The sequence below is a fragment of the Vulpes lagopus genome, chromosome 13 (assembly GCF_018345385.1).
Source record: "Vulpes lagopus strain Blue_001 chromosome 13, ASM1834538v1, whole genome shotgun sequence".
Lineage (NCBI taxonomy): Eukaryota > Metazoa > Chordata > Mammalia > Carnivora > Canidae > Vulpes > Vulpes lagopus.
This window is the reverse complement of record NC_054836.1, coordinates 55,040,099-55,058,757: the sequence shown is the minus strand read 5'-3', so window position 1 is coordinate 55,058,757 and position 18,659 is coordinate 55,040,099. Positions and strand designations below refer to the sequence as shown.

General features: G+C 45.6%; 1 protein-coding gene across 1 annotated transcript in view; it reads right to left on the bottom strand.

The window, feature by feature from the left end:
• Nucleotides 1–15,176, bottom strand: part of TES (testin LIM domain protein) — a 47,592-nt gene extending 32,416 nt beyond the window's left edge. Inside the window, exon 1 of the mRNA XM_041727701.1 lies at nucleotides 14,955–15,176. Within this exon, the coding sequence (XP_041583635.1) occupies nucleotides 14,955–14,981 (27 nt within the window). The 5' untranslated portion in view covers nucleotides 14,982–15,176. The remainder of the gene's footprint in view (nucleotides 1–14,954) is intronic.
• Between the last annotated feature and the right edge of the window lie 3,483 nt (nucleotides 15,177–18,659).

The window sequence follows — 18,659 nt, the reverse complement described above, 5'->3', positions numbered from 1 at the left end:
CTGCCCCTCCCCCTGCATGCTCTTTCTCTAAATAAACCTAAAAAAAATAAAAAAATAAAAAGAAGACGACGAAGAAGCTGCTTTCCACAACCTCTTTTCTGTTTTGAATTGATTTTATTGTTTTTTCTGTTTTGATTTTAAATCCAAAGACAAAGTGATTTGTGATGAAACAGACATGTTATAAAGGGCCAGGGGGATATAGGGTGTGCTTATCTACCACTTGCCTTTATTTTTTTCCATTTCAAATATTAAATGTCTTTTCACCCAAATGGGAATAGTGAACAGAACTATTATAAATATTCCTCTCAATCTGTTAGATGTTCACTCAGTCAAGTCCAGGGAACAGTCTTCCAGAAGGCAGAGTAGAATATGATTTTTAGTCTCTAAGTCTTATTTTCCATTGATCTCAGCATATACACACACTTTTGTAATACATATATACACATACACACTACTTTTGTTTTAGAATACAGTCATAATGTGCTCGCTTGGCAACACATATAGAACACAGTCATAAATTACAATACCAAATGTCAGGTTTGATTAGCAAGAAATTTTCAGAAATCTGTTTAGGAGAAAACTTTCACTATTTTTATAATATGCCATAGTCCTCCTTAATGAACACTTTAAAAGAATGCAAATTACTTGATTCCAATTAGGCAGTATTTATAGTCCGCCAATTCCTATCTACTTTTCTGGTACTGCTTACATGCTCAAAGCCTAATGTATCCTCATAGTATTATTAGGGAAAAAATAACTTAGGTTTTTAAAAAATCTACACCTTTTTTTTAGGTAAGCAAATGATTAAAAAAATGTATTCTGTGTTCAACTTATACTCGTTCCTTATAAACATTTTTCAAACTTACTATCAAATTATTTTTATACTATTGCTTAAGGCAAGTTCCTTGAAATGTTCACCCAACAGAATACCTCCTCTGCAGACTCTACTCAAAAAAAGGTGTTATCCTCAATCCATTACTTCAAGAAAGACAATCCAGGCTATAAAAATATCACAATTAACAAGGTTATGATTGCTGCTGAAATGATTTCTTAATTAGGATTGGCTGAGGTCCGCCTCTGCAGTGGCAGGTACTTTTATACACGATCCCCCAAACCTCCCAATTATTAGCTATAAAAGGGATTTTTAAAACCTGATTCCAAAAGGCATCTGTAGTAGTCCCTTAAAAGAATTTAGATCATAACAAACAATCCTAATATGGTCTTGTGTCACTATCTCAACAGCGGACTCTGAAGAGTGTATCCCACACGTGGCTGTATCTTGAGAGGCCTTTATTAAGATTCTGCACGTCCCAGAACGTGAACATTGCCATCATTTTTGCCAGGCCTGAGGGCTATCGTGTTGTTTCTTTAGGAGTAACCAGCTGGAATAGACGAAGGAGGGCGTGGGGAGGGTGACTATACACTTGTGTTATTTATTGCCGTCAACTGCTTATCTAATCCGAGCACACGCAGGAAGAGAGCAGTGCAGGTGTGTTTTCACAGAGCAGAGAATGAAGGGAGAGGCCTGTGGCACCAGCTGAGAGAGCTGTTGGAGGAAGCTGCCCAGGGGAGCACCAGGATCCGAGGGCCCAGTGGAGAGAGGGCGCAGGCAAGGAAGGGGTGGAGAGGATAAAAAAGTACGAAAAGACTCTTCTCCTTTTCTCCTTTTGCCCAGAATTGACGTTCAGGGACATTTAGAACAAAAAGTCGAACAGCACAGACAGGGGTCTTGGAAACTGGGCAAGGCAGGGAGAGATGCAGGAAACCCTATTTCCAGACGCTTCATGCTTCTTTACTTACCGTTGAGTCTTTTCACACCAGCCTTTAATCTGGAAAATGAATTATGTTTACACAGTGTGCTGTGTAAACCTAAGTGCCTTAACTAATTTTTGACCTATTTTTTTGAGGTTTGGTCTATTAGAGAAGGGGTTTGGATTCACATGCTTTCTGTTCTATACAAAGAACAGACGATTTCTGCACTACAAAGAGTACACAGACATCATTTTACATTTGTCTAGGGTTCAGGGGGAAAAGACAACTTTCAAAACATGCATATAGCACCTTTTTACAACTAGGATCAAATGTCAGGTGTAGATACATTTAAGTTTCTTTTATCCTGATAGAATAAGAAATCAAAATTTAGATTTGACTACATTAGAAATGGCCCATTCTCAAGTGACCAGCGATGTCAGGGAAGCTACAGTGTCCTGATTCTTTATTTTTCTCACATGAACAGGTACGAAGGTAATTCAGAGTGAGAAAAGCCTTCTCTAAGACCCTTCCCTCAGCTCTCAGGGTGGGAGACTGAGACGACTCACATTCTAGCAATAGAGGGGGGTGAAAATTACGATTGTCTAACAAACTACCCTAAAATGTACTGGCTTATAATAACCATTTATTCTGTAGTTTATGATCATGATACTCTGCTCATGGCTTTTCAGTTTGGCACCTTGGCCTGGGTTCAGATGGATGGTTTTCCTAGTCTGAACTGGGTTCACTACATCTGCAGTCACTTTTCAGGTGATCTGGGGACCACCTGGTCTAGGGGAGCCTCAGCTGAGGCATTTCCGCTCTTCCAGGTGGTCTCTCATCCCCCAACAGGCCAGGCTAGGCTAGTTCCACGGGAGCAGCAAGATTTCAAGAAAGTAGTTAGACGCAAACAAGGCCTCCTGAGGTCCAAGCCTGGCACACACACAGCATCACTTCTACCACAGTCTACTGGCAGCCCAGAGTCAAAGGGTAGGAAGAAGATTCCATTTCTTAAGGGGAGGTGTTGCAAAGAATTGTGGCCATTTTTGCAATGTACCACAAAATCTCTGAGGAGGATTCTGTTTAGGAAAACATACCCATTTTTTACTGGACCAGAATACCCAGTAATGTTAGATCAAGTGCCCGCTCTAGAGAACCGGCACATTATATAGCTTTGAATCCTTTCCAGAGTGACTGGCACATTAGGTACCTACTTAAACAAGTACTAGAAATGATTACTTAAAAATTTTTACTTTTATCATAAAAAATAAAAAAAATCTGAAAATCATAAAACATTAAATACAATAATTTAATACATCCTAGTTACTGAACTTTATGTATTTGTGTCCAAGAAAGTATCAAGTATGAATAATATCCTGAAAGCATGCTGCCATAAAATTCTTGATGATATATTCGGGTGCCTGTTAAAGGGTTTGAAGATCTATGCAGAATTTTCTTCTTTCTAGGCTGGATTTCTTGATAACGATCCCGATACATCTCTTTATTGTCTATGGACAGGTACCATACTTTGTGCTTTAAAATGTTCACCTCAACCATCCTTAACACCCCGTGAGATAGAGAGTTGTAACCCATTTTCTCATCAAGATCTCAAGTTTACAGTGTTGTTACTTGGCCAAATTCACACAGCTTTTAAGTGTCGGGGTGAAGAACTGAACCCAGGATTCTAGAGCTGAGAACTGCTGTAATTCAGTTTCTCCAAACATTTACTTATTGATGCCAAAGTCTAGTTAGCCACACAAAACTGATCAGGGAACATTAACAGCATTAATAATCAACACGGATGCAGCACTTGCTAACTCTGCTCTAAGTGTTTGCATGCATTGCTTTATTTAATTACATGGTAACCCAATAAGGAAGTATTATCTATGTTTTATAGATAAGTTCCCCGAAGCTAAGAAACTTGTCCAAACTTCTAGGGGAATATCAAACCAGGATTCAGACCTACGTCTGGAGCCATCAAGTCTGTTCTGTTCCCTCTTTAGTCCCTAACTGTGCTCCAGCAGCGTGGGTAACAGTGGGACACAGGAAGATCCTGTTCTCTGCCTTGACCTCATCTGGGCCACGAGAAAGTGCCAACAAATGACAACTCTATTGTTTTTACCTGTGACACCTTAAAAGCAATATGAAGGGATCCCTGGGTGGCTCAGTGGTTTAGCACCTGCCTTCGGCCCAGGACGTGATCCTGGAGTCCTGGGATCGAGTCCCACATCAGGCTCCCTGCATGGAGCCTGCTTCTCCCTCTGCCTATGTCTCTGCCTCTCTCTCTGTGTGTCTGTCATGAATAAATAAAATCTTTAAAAAAAAAAGCAATATGGATATTAAGTCATCAAAATCTGTCTTGCCTCTCTTTATCTTTCTTTTATTTTCTGCCAATTTCTCTTGGATTAATTTTCTGTTCTGCTACCACTGGCACAGTCTAACACACTTCTGAATGTTTGTGAAACCTATTTTCAATTTGACACAATAGTCAAAGGTCAGAGTTTGTAACGCCTCTTAGAAATCTCTGGCAACTGCCATTTGCCAGAAGAAAAGGAGTTCTAGGTGTCTTCACATGGAGGTGACATGACTTAGGTGGAGTGAATTTGGAGAGATCTGAGTTTAAAAGCTAACAGAAGAATGACTAGAATGAGAAGAGGATCCTCTAAAAATCAAGTAAGGGATGCTGCAAGGCTAATTTTCCTTTATAATTTCTCAAAAGAGCCTTTGAAATATGAGCAGTCTGTGATTCTGTATAGAGTATCTCCTCAGAATAGACTCTGGTACATGAGAGATCTTCAGGAAAGTGAACGTCAGCCCACAAAATCCGACAGTCCTAACTTTGGCAAGTGCACTAGATTGAAGTAATGACCCCACGTCTTCGTTGTCGGGAGCGGTATTAGCCATTCACACCCTCGCCATAGTCTCCCAGGCACTAGACTGGACTTCTCCTCCCTTTGAGTTGGGACACGTGACTGCTGTAGCAGGAGCAGAGGCTTAAAATGTGTTCCTACAGGTGGGCAAGGTAGACAATCGTGTAAGGAGGATGGAAGCTGTATGGAGTCATAGTGGTCCCAACCCACACCTTGGAGCCAAACCCAGCCTACACAAACTAGACCCCAGTTTGAAATTCCTTCCTCTACTTCAAGAGATGATAAACTGGGGAGGGGGGCAAATGGAATCAGGGTTAGGGTATAGAAATAGATCCTTAGCAGCAGGCTCCTGAACCAGCTCAATGACACACTTCCTCACTTCCAACCTGTAACCAAGGAAAATTAGAAATCACTGCAGCTCACATACCCTGGCTTCATTTTAGAAGAGTCAAACTGAAAATGTTAATGGTGTGAATACCAAAGGTTTCGTTGACTTTTCCTTATTCATAGACTTTTCCTTGGTTCATGCAACTTACTCTTCCTGCAGTGCCTTCTTTGCCTAATGAAACCCTATTTATCCTATAGGAGTTGGTTTAAATGTTGTTTCCGCCATAAAATACTCCCAAATCCACCCAAGTGCATTACTTTTGCTTCATAATAGCTTTCTGTATCCCATGCTTGCAGCGCTACTCAAAACTGTGGCAATCTGCACACTGGTTATCAGTCTCTGATGAGACATGTAAAGAAAATGAGAGTAAGCTAGGAGGAAATATTAGCGATTTGATGGTAATTTTCTGGTCGATGCAGTTAAAAGCTTTTTTAATTGGCCTTGTATTTGTTTTCTGTCAGTAATTCATTTTTATTTATTTATTTTTTAATATTGGCCATGACAGATTCAGAGTTTAAAAAAAAAGTGGTTCCTTCCCACAGGTGTGTTGAGCAACCCTGTGTCACAGCACTTACTTCTATCCAGCATGCAGTTAACATACATCTGTTCAGTTTGCCTGCCTGCTTTTATTTATTTATTATTTATTCATGAGAGAGAGAGGCAAAGACACAGGCAGAGGGAGAAGCAGGCTCCATGTAGGGAGCCCAACGTGGGACTCGATCCCAGGTCTCCAGGATCAGGCCCTGGGCTGAAGGTGCCACTAAACCACTGAGCTACCCGGGCTGCCCTTCTTTTATTGACCAAAGCTGACATCAGTGTTTGGGGGCTACAAGCTCAACAGGTGATATTGATAGAAATGGAGTTTTTGTGATCTTACATTTAAATTGCCCTTTTAGGGACACCTGGGTGGCTCAGCAGTTGAGAGTCGGCCTTTGGCTCAGGTTGTGATCCTGGGTCCAGGGTTCGAGTCCCACATCGGGCTCCCCGCAGGGAGCCTGCTTCTCCCTCTGCCTGCGTCTCTGCCCCTCTCTCTGTGTCTCTCACGAATAAATAAAATCTTTAAAATCAATAAATTGCCCTCTTAATATTCTCTGTGCAAAACAGAGGGTAACTTTGTTTTGTTTAATCCCCAATATTTTTATCGTAGGTTAGTTCCTCATAAAGGAAAACATATTCTTTACTTTTACTTTGTGACTCACTCTATCAAGACTTTCAGATGTTCTACTCAAGGAGCAAAAAATTTCACCTGACTTATTCATGATCATTTTGCGATGAAACATGACATCACTTAATCTTCAAACAAAGCAAGGGCAAGTTCCCTGTGGTTACAGACTTATTAATGGACTCAGCACCAAGGCATTTGTGTTCGGCTTTGGGCCTCTTTTATAGTTTTCCATAGTGGTCAGAATGTCACAATAATAAAAACAGGCTGAATCATTTCTGACTTGAGGATGATCCAGCATTGCAGAGATTAAATATATTTGTTAACAACAGACTCGCTGTCATGTCTCATGAGATGAGATGAGATCGCAGCAGTCTTCAATGCCTGCCTTCACATAGGGCTTCCCCTTCAAGCTTTGCTCAAACCCAGTAAGCCCTGCATCCTTAGCAGAATACCTACGGACTAGACAAAGTGATAATCTTAAACTATGCTCTTCTCCTCCTTTTTAGGAGTCAAAATATAACTCATGAGTTTCTTGTGGTTCTTTATTCTATCACCTTCTGTTCTTTCCTAATATTTTTGTCAGAGGCAATGAGTAGTAACTATAGTGGTTGACTGAGAAGGAAGAAAGAGAAAAGCAACTAAGAAGTCATTTTAGGGGCCCAGCATGAACTTGCATTAGAAAACTATAGTCATACAAACTCTTATCTCCCTAATTTCTTATTACTTAAGTAGGGAGTTGAGTAGATTGGATACTTAGGAAAAAAAAAAAAAAACAACAACAACAACAGGTGAAACAATTCCAAGTATGACTGGAGCTCTTTTATAGGAAATTGAAAGACTGGAGCTGGATAGCTGAAAAGCATGACCTCTACATTTAATCCTCTAATAACAATGCTTAAGGCAAATTTTCACATATGGACATTTACTCAAAGAGCAGGGGTGAACTCATCAGTTATCAAATTATTTTTCCATAAAATCTTAAAAATCCATGAGGTTTGAAACCTGTTTTCAATTTGGTTAGTCTGTTTTCCTCTCCTTGAAAAAGCTGAATTCATAATTCATAATTTATGAATGTTCCCTGAATCTCATCACCTTGTAAAGAGCAAAATAATTTTCTGTAGGTAGTGTATATTAATGATCTAAAGAGATTTAAAAAAAATCATAGTTTCATGGCAGTAGTTATCAAACAAAGACTAGTACTGCTTGCAAACGGAAAACACAACCCAGGAATGACCCTTGTAGGGCATTTGTAACCAGGAGGAAGACTGAAGTTTGTGTAACTTTACAGGCTTAAAATGGTAACTAATTACAACCTTATCCATGTATGAGCTTTTTCACATTCTAATACAAAAAAACTTTCTCATGCCTTTTCCATTTGATGATAAATAATTAAGAATTCCTAATTACAGAGTTTGCAAAACCAGGAACCAACACCATGAATTATGCTAAAATTGCCCCTTCACTATCAGAAATCTAGTGTATTTCTGACCTGAAAGCCGTTCTATGTTAAATTATATATTAATGGGTTTAATCCCACTTGTGCTTTTGGTAACTTATTTTGACATTTACTTTTCTGCTCTATCACTCCTTTTAAGAGTGTTAATTCTACGACACAAGGTACCTTACCTTTTCTGGTCATACTATACCCACAGAGTCTAGACCAGCGTTAGGCACATGAAGCACTCATAATTTCTAAATAAATCATCTTATTTTGGGAGAGAGAAGTTTTAAAGACAATAAAAACTCCATTATTTTTTCATTTTCCTGTAGTTAAATACCAAGGTGAGTGATATATCACACCTAGGATTATTTGACCTATGCTAATGGAGCAGTTTATTATGCATTTGAAACTTCATACTACACATTTAAATAATTAAATTTAATGTCTTCAAATACTTTACAAATCTTATAAAGGTAAATTAAGCAAAAGCAAGTTGAAAATAGCTAAGATTTATTTAAAACTTGTTTAATTTATAGGTTTCCTCATGGAATTCACAGAACTGCATAACATTATACACTATACTATTTTGCTAAAATCATACATAATTACATATTTGTGGCCTGTGTGATTTTGAAGCACTGTGGAACATTATTATGCTTGACAGACTACTAATAATATTTATCAAAGTCAAAAGGAACCACAGGGTTTGAAAAAAAATCTCAGAAATCAGTTGGTTCCCCCATTGATTTGTATAGATATGGAAACTGAGAACCAAAGTGGCCAACATCACAAAAGCTAGAGTGGACCAAGATCTACTAACTCAGCTCAGAGTGATGTTTTCATCTTCATACTGATAAACAGAAGTGAGAAAGCTGACAGACTACAGAACTTTCCATATACTACAGGTCTTTACATATTCTAGGTGCTTACTGACCTTTTCTATTTTCTGAACACACTGTGGTAATATGTTCTATCAAAACTTTATATTCAAATTAGAATGGGGCCAAACTGTATTCCTACTTATAGTTCCCAGAACAAAGAATATAGGAAGTCGTCCTCTTTTGCCAATTCATCGTTCTCTTTCTAAGTAGGGCTCTCAGAGGAAGCCTTGTCGCTCTGTGACGCTCCACCAAGGCAATTTCATGCTCCCAACGCTGATCTAATTAATCCTGGAGCGTGGGGAGAGCCTCGTGAAATAGATGATCATTTTGGTGATTCCCACTGCTTCTTAATAGATCTTCTTGTATCAAGAATGGGAAATTTAAAACAATAATGACAACAACAACAACAACAACAAAACAGTTCTCCCAGCACTGATTAATTTCCTTTCTAAACCTCTATTCTCATCTATCCGGTCTGCTGTTCTAGTGGAACTCTGAGCACTTTGCTTACTGGGGGAAGGGAAGGGTTAGCTTATCATGCTATGTGTAAGGCTTTCAATCAGCTCTGGGATTCAGCAGGTAGACGGACTCTTCTACAGCCCAACCCATGAGTGTCTCTATACAGTTCCGGATGTCACTGATATCCCAAAGCCGAGAACTAAATGCAGGGCCCCTGTTGTTCAAGGACTATATTAAGTAGCTAGGAGGCAGCATTACCACTGCTCCCAACAAAAGTTGGAAAGTTGTTGGAATCCTAGAAGACATGTTCCAGAATATTACTGGAGCTTATAAAATTTCTTTATAAAAGAAAGTCTATAAAAGTCTCTGAGAAGTGCCTTTTCACAATACATTTAGACTTTGTCTCTATCCAAAGAAGGTCTATGGCAACTTACATTGAAGGACAAATAGACAACATGGATAGAGTATAAATAAAACACAGAAAACCAATAGGGTGGTAATTGTATTGGAATAGAAACCACTTCCTCCAAATAATTCCTTAAAACAAAAATGTTGAAATGCACTTTAGGTTGTTTCTCTCTTTATATTAGAGTAATTCATTCAACATATATTTAGCAATATAGGGTATAAGAGGTATAAGGTATAATATAAGGGTATAAGAGGAAGACTATGGTTCAAGATCATAGGTTAATCTGAAACTGCCAGAACCCATCTAAGCCTGCTTCCTTGTCTTTAAAATGAGGCTAAGGTCTACTTCATAAGATTGCTTTGAACAGCAAACAAAACTTTGAACAGCAAACAAAACTATACAAGTATAAATATGATACAAGTATAATATGGTGGTGAATGGTAAATCAAGTATAATAATGATAGGAAATCACTGCTCAAGAAGCTTACAATCTAGGAAAGAAGAAAATCATACTCTAGAGGGAGAAAGGAATGAATGTCCTAAGAGTCACAGGTAACACACACTTTAAGAATTCAGAAGACAGAGGTTTTGGATCTAGCTAGGAACAAGAAGAAGGATTTCCTGGAGGACAGTGCATGGTGGGGAGGAGGGGAGTGTCTTGAAGGGTGAGTAATATCTAGTACTGTAGATGAGAACCCAAAGTCCAGGGGTGAGGTGATGGTACACGGTAACAGCCAGCAGAGATATAAATCCCCAACTCTCCTTCATGGGAGAGCATAAAGGAACAAAATCAATAGAAAACCTACTACAGCTCTATTCAAACCAATATTCAGGGCAAGTAGAGAAAGTGACTTTTCATATCCAATTAATGTAATGAATCACCCCATGGGTTAGAAGAGATAAAAGCCCAGCTGAGGACCACTCCACTTTCTTCTGTACTTGTTCTGAGAGACAGAGCAAGTGCTTCTAAGGCAGAGCCCTGGCAGTACTTTGCCCTCCCATTACCCCCAGCCTTGCCAATGGTTCTCGCTGCAAGAATGGCTTCACGCCGAGAATCCAGCTGTAGATTTGAACATCCAGGTCACCACTTACTTGCCTTTTCTGCTTCAATCAAGGGCCACCTAAGAGAAAAGTCTCATTCTGATTCCTAATGGAAATAATCTTTGTGGTTCAGCACTCTTGCCAACTGCAATCACGTGGTTTCACTGTTTCTCTGGCTAATGACAGAAGCTTTTAAAACAAGTTTGGATGCTGAGAAAGAGGGTTTTTAGTGACCTGTAGTTGTTCAAGTGCATCTCACCTTTTTTAAAATAAAATTAAAGAAACAAAGAAGAGAGTCCCAGGAAAAATACGTAAGGCCTTAGTAGGAAGGATCAAAAGACAAAGGTTAGAAAGGAGTCGAAAAATGAATAAGGTGTAAAATTAAACGCCCTGCAGCAATTCCAGCCAGCATACGGGAAATTATTGGACTTCTCTTTCTCTCTGGTATGTTTTTAAAGGGAAAAAAGTGATTCTCATGGGAGAGTAACATAGAAAGGAAAAGAGGAAAACAGCTGGCTGTGGGCCATGATTTACCATTCACCACAAAACGAGACTCTGTTTCTGCTTCTCAGAGGCCATTGTTTTTTTCCAAGCAGACATAGGCTCTATTACACAAAGTCAATTATAATGAAGAGACGTAAAACATAAGGAAGAGATCTAGACAAATAACTCAGAAGACAGGGCACAGACATAAAAGTCAAATTCCACTCTAAAATATTATTAAAACAAAACTCTGTATAACCAAACTAGCTTCACATCCTAGCAACAGCTCGCTTGCTTCAAACAAAACAAAATCTAGCAAAATCTAACTATAAAAATCCCTTGTCTTTGTGATGATGGGTTTTAACTGGTAATTACTCCAAATCTGTGCAAATGATGTGGACACCAAGTTCTCCTTTTGTAAACCAAGAATCCTATAACAGTATCATCTGCCTAAGTTGCTGTGGAATAAAAACAGTCCTCTTTAATTCTTTTTACACCGAATGTTAATGGGGAAAAAAAGGTTACATTTTTCATCTGTCTGGGGAAAACTCCTCATGAAATCAAGAGTCTAAGGGCTTTAGAAAAAATTGCCACGTAACTTAAAACAGACATCAGAACAGTTTTATTTAAATGGCTGTGTCTTTGTTCCAACTTCCAACCTGGCTTTTTGAAAGGTATTACTTTACTTGTATACCCAAACCAGAAAAAAGGAAGACTTGCAAACTAGCTTCCAAAATAAGGTGAGAAGGCTCTGCTAGCAGACCAGAGATAACACCTTGTGATGTTTCCTTCTTCCGGTGTGTTAGAAAACAATTTCCAAAAGGAATGAAGTTTCTTTTTGTGATTATGGCGAAACTATAAAATGTATTCCTGGAATCTCCAAACTTTTTGTCCTGGGAGGTTTTTTGTCAAACCCACAGAACCTCAAGTCTGTCAAGGGTCCTAACAAAGGCACAGAGAGGGTTATGGCTGGCAGTCAAATTGGACATTCTGAAGGTCTTTTTAGTAGTTTCCAATTTCCTGGTTGAGGACTCTGCCCTGAGAATCAGCAGTGATTAATCAGCAGTGATGAATGACAAGGTAGTGAAACAAGAATTTGTTACTCTCATGGAATTGTAAGATCTTTAAATGTACAAAATCCTTTTTTTCTCTGCGGTAGAGGAAGGAGAGGAGGAGAATCAGAGAAAAGGATAAGATTCTTGGATGGAAAAGACAGCCTTTTACCCTAAAGGGGAGATGAAAGAATTATACCATACATTAAGGGCAACTTTAAAAATCATAATCCACATTTTAAAGCTAAGGAAATTGTTTATGAATAATGTCTGAATTTTTCCCTTGTAAGGGCATTCATTCCTAACTTTGGACTTTCTCCCTCAGAATTACTTCTTCTTTATCTCCAATAATTTCAAAAATCACTTTTAAATGCTGATTTTTCCCCCTTGTAAGTACATTTCCTTTTCCAGAGTGGTTTTCTGTTCATAGGAACATTGGAGCACAAGGTATGGAGTTCCCATATAAGTCCCCGCCCCCCACCCCCCAGGGGGCCCCCACATATCTCCCCATAGTATCAATATCCCACACCAAAGTGGTACCTTTGTTACAACTGATGAACCTACACTGACACGTCCTTATTCCCCCAAAGTCCAGAGTTTACTTTCGGCTCATTCTTGGTGTCGTTCATTCTATGCATTTTTACCGTTCTGTACCGACAGGTACGTACCATGGTAGTCGGCATACAGAATAGTTTCACTGCCCTAAAAAAAACATCCTCTGTGCTTCACCTATCCATCCCTTCCTCTCCAAAAGGAAGCTGACTCTTAAAAAGTGGTGTTTGCATCAATATGTATAGGCACAGGGAAGACTCCTCAAATTTTAGGTATTAGGTAGCTCTTACCCACTTGAGAAAAGGAGCAGTGTGCATGAATGGAAGGCTAACTAAGCAGCAAACAAAAAGCTGTCCTAGTGCCAGGCAAGGGCAACAAAAAGTACTGTGTCATTTAAGAGGACAGGAAACCAAAAGGGAAGAGAGGAGAATGCAATCACACTACTCTTACATTATGTTTTCCTCTTCTTAGATTCCCTGTAAGTGGCAGGTGTGGCCTTACGTGATAAACGGTTTTTCTACTGCCAAGATTTTACGTTTCAACAGCTTCCCAACCTAAGAGTTTTGCATTTGCCTAAATTTTCAAAAGTGCAGTTCTGGGGCATGAAACAGAATCAATGCTTAAGTCGAGAACTTCGTCTCTAGAAGATGAAATAAAGGCAATTCTGGCAACCCTCGTGGGCCAGGGAAGAAAACTAAGGTTCGATTTCCTCCCCCTCCTTTCTCTCTGCAAAACTCCCTCTCCCTATTTGATAAGGGACAGCGAGCTTAAAGTCACCGCAAGGTACCCAGGCACGATTCCCTGGAATGAGACCTTTCCCAGGGAAGGTCATGCTGGAATGTGACATCAGCGTTCCTGCGGGGTCACAGTCAGGCGCCCACGTGCGGGTGCCCCAGGGCAGGGAGCAGCTCAGGTAGGAGCAGCTCAGGGAGGGCTGCGGGGGCTCAGGGAGGGCTGCGGGGGCTCAGGTAGGACTATGGGAGCTCAGGGAGGGCTGCGGGGGCTCGGGGAGGGCTGGTGGGGGCGCGGGGAGGGCTGGTGGGGGCTCGGGGAGGGCTGGTGGGGGCTCGGGGAGGGCTGCGGGGGCTCAGGTAGGACTATGGGAGCTCGGGGAGGGCTGGTGGGGGCTCGGGGAGGGCTGCGGGGGCTCAGGGAGGGCTGCGGGAGCTCAGGTAGGACTATGGGAGCTCAGGGAGGGCTGCGGGAGCTCAGGGAGGGCTGCGGGGGCTCAGGTAGGACTATGGGAGCTCAGGGAGGGCTGCGGGGGCTCAGGGAGGGCTGCGGGGGCTCAGGTAGGACTATGGGGGCTCAGGGAGGGCTGCGGGGAGCTCAGGTAGGACTATGGGGAGCCCAGGGAGGGCTGCGGGAGCTCAGGGAGGGCTGCGGGAGCTCAGGGAGGGCTGCAGGGAGCTCAGGTAGGACTATGGGAGCTCAGGGAGGGCTGCGGGAGCTCAGGGAGGACCATGGGGAGCCCAGGGAGGGCTGCGGGGGCTCAGGTAGGACTATGGGAGCTCGGGGAGGGCTGCGGGGGCTCGGGGAGGGCTGGTGGGGGCTCGGGGAGGGCTGCGGGAGCTCAGGTAGGACTGCGGGGAGCTCAGGGAGGGCTGCGGGGAGCTCAGGGAGGACCATAGGGAGCCCAGGGAGGGCTGCGGGAGCTCAGGGAGGGCTGCGGGAGCTCAGGGAGGGCTGCAGGGAGCTCAGGTAGGACTATGGGGGCTCAGGGAGGGCTGCGGGGGCTCAGGGAGGGCTGCGGGGGCTCAGGTAGGACTATGGGGGCTCAGGGAGGGCTGCGGGGGCTCAGGGAGGGCTGCGGGGGCTCAGGGAGGACTATGGGGGCTCAGGGAGGGCTGCGGGGGCTCAGGTAGGACTATGGGAGCTCAGGTAGGAGCAGCTCAGGGAGGGCTGCGGGGGCTCAGGGAGGACTATGGGGGCTCAGGTAGGACTATGGGGGCTCGGGGAGGGCTGCGGGGAGCTCAGGGAGGACTATGGGGGCTCAGGGAGGGCTGCGGGGGCTCAGGGAGGACTACAGGAGCCCAGGGAGGGCTGCGGGTCCCGGAGTGGGGTGACCGGGGTCACGGTGACAGTCGCCTGCGGACCCGCCGCCCAACTCCAGGAGCGAGGAGGCACGACGAGGGGGCGGTGCACGGGGACCCAGGGAGAAAAGGGAAAGAAAAGGGGGCGCACAGTCACTCGTCAGGCGGTCGGGCGGCGGGTGCGGGGGAAGCGCAGCGAGAGGGCCCGAGAGAGGCGCGGGGCGGGGGGAGGCTCCGGAGGCTGCGGGGCGCGCCCGGTGCCCGACCCGCCCTCCCCGCCGCTCGCGGGCCCCGCACCCAACCGTCGGGGCCGCGGCCCGAGCCCCGCCCGCCAGGTGCCCGCCCGCCAGGTGCCCCCCCTCCCCGGCAGGTGCCCCCCCCCCGCCAGGTGCCCGCCCGCCAGGTGCCCCCCCCCCCCCCCCCCCGCCTACCTTCTTCACTTTGGCCTCCAGCTCCATGTCCGCGGGCCCGGACCTCGCGCCCGAGCTCGGCCGCCGTCCGCTGCGCCGCGGGGACCGGGGAGGCCCGGGGAGGACCGCGGGGAGGAGCGGGGAGGAGCGGGAGGACGCGGGGACCCGCAGCAGCCGGGAGGACCCGCGAGGACTCCAGCGCCGCCGCCCGCCCCCGCCGTCCAACTTCCGCCGCGGGGCCCGGGAACAAAGAGGCGCGGGCAGCCAATGGCAGCGGCGCGGCGCGGGCGGCCGCCAATCACCGGGCTCCGCCGGGCCGCGAGGGGAGGGCGGGGCCGCGCCGGGGAGGGGAGGCCCGGGGGGCCGGGGACTGCGGGGCTGGGGGGGGTGGCGAGGCCCGCGGGGACGGGGACTGCGGGGCTGGGGGGGGGGCGAGGCCCGCGGGGACGGGGCACCTGCCGGGGCTCGGGGGAAAGTCGAGGCCCGCCCAGCCCGGGGCACCTGCTGGGGCTCGGGGGGAGTCGAGGCCCGCCCAGCCCGGGGCACCTGCTAGGGCTCGGGGGCGGGGTGTGGGGGAAGTCGAGGCCCGCCCAGCCCGGGGCACCTGCTGGGGCTCGGGGGGATCGAGGCCCGCCCAGCCCGGGGCACCTGCTAGGGCTCGGGGGGCGGGGGGGGGGGGAAGTCGAGGCCCGCCCAGCCCGGGGCACCTGCTAGGGCTCGGGGGCGGGGTGGGGGGGAAGTCGAGGCCCGCCCAGCCCGGGGCACCTGCTGGGGCTCGGGGGGATCGAGGCCCGCCCAGCCCGGGGCACCTGCTAGGGCTCGGGGGGCGGGGGGGGGGGGGAAGTCGAGGCCCGCCCAGCCCGGGGCACCTGCTGGGGCTCGGGGGGAAGTCGAGGCCCGCGCGGCACCTGCTAGGGCTCGGGGGGAGTCGAGGCCCGCCCAGCCCGGGGCACCTGCTAGGGCTCGGGGGGGGGGGGGGGGGGGGGGGGGGAAGTCGAGGCCCGCCCAGCCCGGGGCACCTGCTGGGGCTCGGGGGGAAGTCGAGGCCCGCGCGGCACCTGCCGGGGCTGGGGGGGGGGGGGGAGTCGAGGCCCGCGCGGCCGGCGGTGGAGGTGGGGACACACGCGACGGTGGGGACTGCTGGGGACTCGGTGACGGGCCTGCGCCCCGAGGCCACTGTCCCCCCGGGCCTGGCCCAGCCCCTCGCCCCACAGCCCCCCACGTGCTCCCTGAGCACCCAGTGGTTCAGAAACAGGGACGGGGCGAGTGGCGCCAGGGAGGGTTGTGCCCCCCCCCCCCCAGCAGGGAGGCCCGGCCTGTCCCCGCACTGAGCGGGCTGGGAGGCCCCGGATCCGGGCTCCGCTGGAGATTCGTGGGCCCCGGCGGCAGCGCGAGGGCTCGGGGCTTCGCTCCACGGGGACCGCGTGAGCATCCCAGGACGGGTCTGGGAGGGACCCCGGGTACGGAGACCTGCTTCCTCGTTTTACTGGGAACTGAGGACCCCAGAAGTGTCGGCATCTGCGGGATTTCCTGGGGCAGAGCGAGCGCCGGGAGACTAAGCAGTGCCCCCAGCATCTCTGGGGACCTAGACACCGTGTGTTGACCAAGGAAAGAGAAAACACAGAAGAGTCCGTTTCTTTTTCAGTTTGTGGTGGTGACAAAAAACTATGCTGCACAGACAAGAGGTGACTTCATCTGACATCCATTTTCAAAAAGGAAAAAAATGCCCCCCCCCCCCAAAAGTAGATATCAGGGTACAGATGTCTCTTCCTTTACCTCTGAAAATTTGGTAACGGAAATCACCCCAAACTCATGTTTAGTCAACACTTTCAACCCTTTGCTCACTTGGCTGTTTGTTAACATTGTTCATCAGAGCATTGATTTATAATGTGCATGTTTTCCTCATTCTATTAATAAACTAAAAATGGAATGACCAAGATGGATCGTGAATTCTTCATTCTAACTCAGTTGAAGAAAACTTTCCCATTCCATTTTCCCAAACCATCCTAAAACATTCGGGCCCCTCCAAAGTTTACTGGGTATTAAGCTCTCTGTATAGGAGGCTTAGCTGTGACAAGGCAATTTGGCCTCTTTCAGGGAGCTTAAGAGATGGAAAATGTCCAATAAAATAGTTTAAATAAGGCATCAAACAAATGTCATGACCTAAATTTGAGGCTTATTTGGTGAGATTTCAGAGATGACACTAAGAAAAAGATCTGGATACATTTTTTTTTTTTTTAAGTAGCCATCAAATTCCACCTTGTCCCTTTCTTCTCAGCCCTCCCAGCAACACTTTGTGTTTGTATCATTGGCAAGGATGGAAGCTGATTTCTATCAGGAATCTACTGTGCCAATATTACAGAAGATCAAATCGAGATGGGGAAGCGTTGAGTTAGGAGGATTAGATTGTGAGTCTTCAGTTAGCAACTCCAGTGTTAAACTAGAGAGATATTAAGGAGTTCGAACTGGCACTGTTGACTAGATGTAACTGATGACAGAGAAACGAATAGAAGACAGCGCACATGTTTCTGGTTTGATCACCCATATAGATAGTTCAGGAAAAGCTCAAATATATGATGAAGGACAGGGTCTTGTTTAGTTGTGCCTTCTTTGGGGGATGGTGGGGATAAAGGGCTCAGTGCTTAGTGTAATGGGTTTGAGGTTGGGATATGAAGCAAAGTATCCAAATAGAAGTCAGAGATGAGAGCTGGACTACAATGGTAACTTAGGATTCAGCAGCCTAATATTTAAATAATTGAAAGCCATGAAGAGACTAAGATCAGCATGGAACACTAAAAAATAAGGGAGAGTCTCAAAATGACTACAACTGAGCAAAGCTGAGCGAGGGAAGCACAGAAAGGGGATGAGAGCCAGTTAGAGCATAAGGAAAAGAATTTCAAATAGAGTTCCAGCAACCAAGAGGAAATTAAAGAAGAAATTAGTTGACGAGGTCAAATTGTAGAGAAGGATTGAATCCCCATTGGATTTAACAAAACGGAAATCACTGGCAAATTTGGGAAATGCTAGCTGTATCCCACTTGAAATAGGATGAGGGCCAAAGTAAGAGTAACAAAGGGTATGGAGAGTTAGAAGGGGTAATCAATGATACTAAGGACATGGAAACTATTGGAATTGATTGATTTGAAAGGAGGGAAGATAAGGAGTCTAGAATGACTCTTAGCAATCTATTTTGGGTGAACACTTTGGTAGATCTAACTCACTCAATAAGGTAAGAAAAAAAAAAGAAAAGGACGATTGAGGAAGATAATGGATATTTCGTTGGGGATTTTTTGAGGGCAGTTGGATTGAGTTTGGGGGTCCAAAGAAAGATGTGGGCTAGAGATTCAGATGGCTGATTATAAATACACAGACATACGTGCATACATATGCACATATACATATATGTATAGAGAGAGGCACATACAGTAAACATATAAACACTAGGGAAAGGAAAGTTTTCTACAAAGTCAGGTAAAATTTCAAGACAGAGATGATTACACCTCTCTCCTCAATTATTAATGTTGTCCCAGAAGTCCTCTTTAGAAATGGTAATCACTTATTAACACATGTTAGAGGAACTCCTCCTATGCCACTGCTATAGCTATTATTGTTCATTAGCAGCTTGTATAGGATTACGCATGGTTCTGTAGGGATTACCAACATATCTCAGAGCAAACTATTACCTGTAAAATTTTGTAAATTAACCAAACATTGGGCATTGGCTAA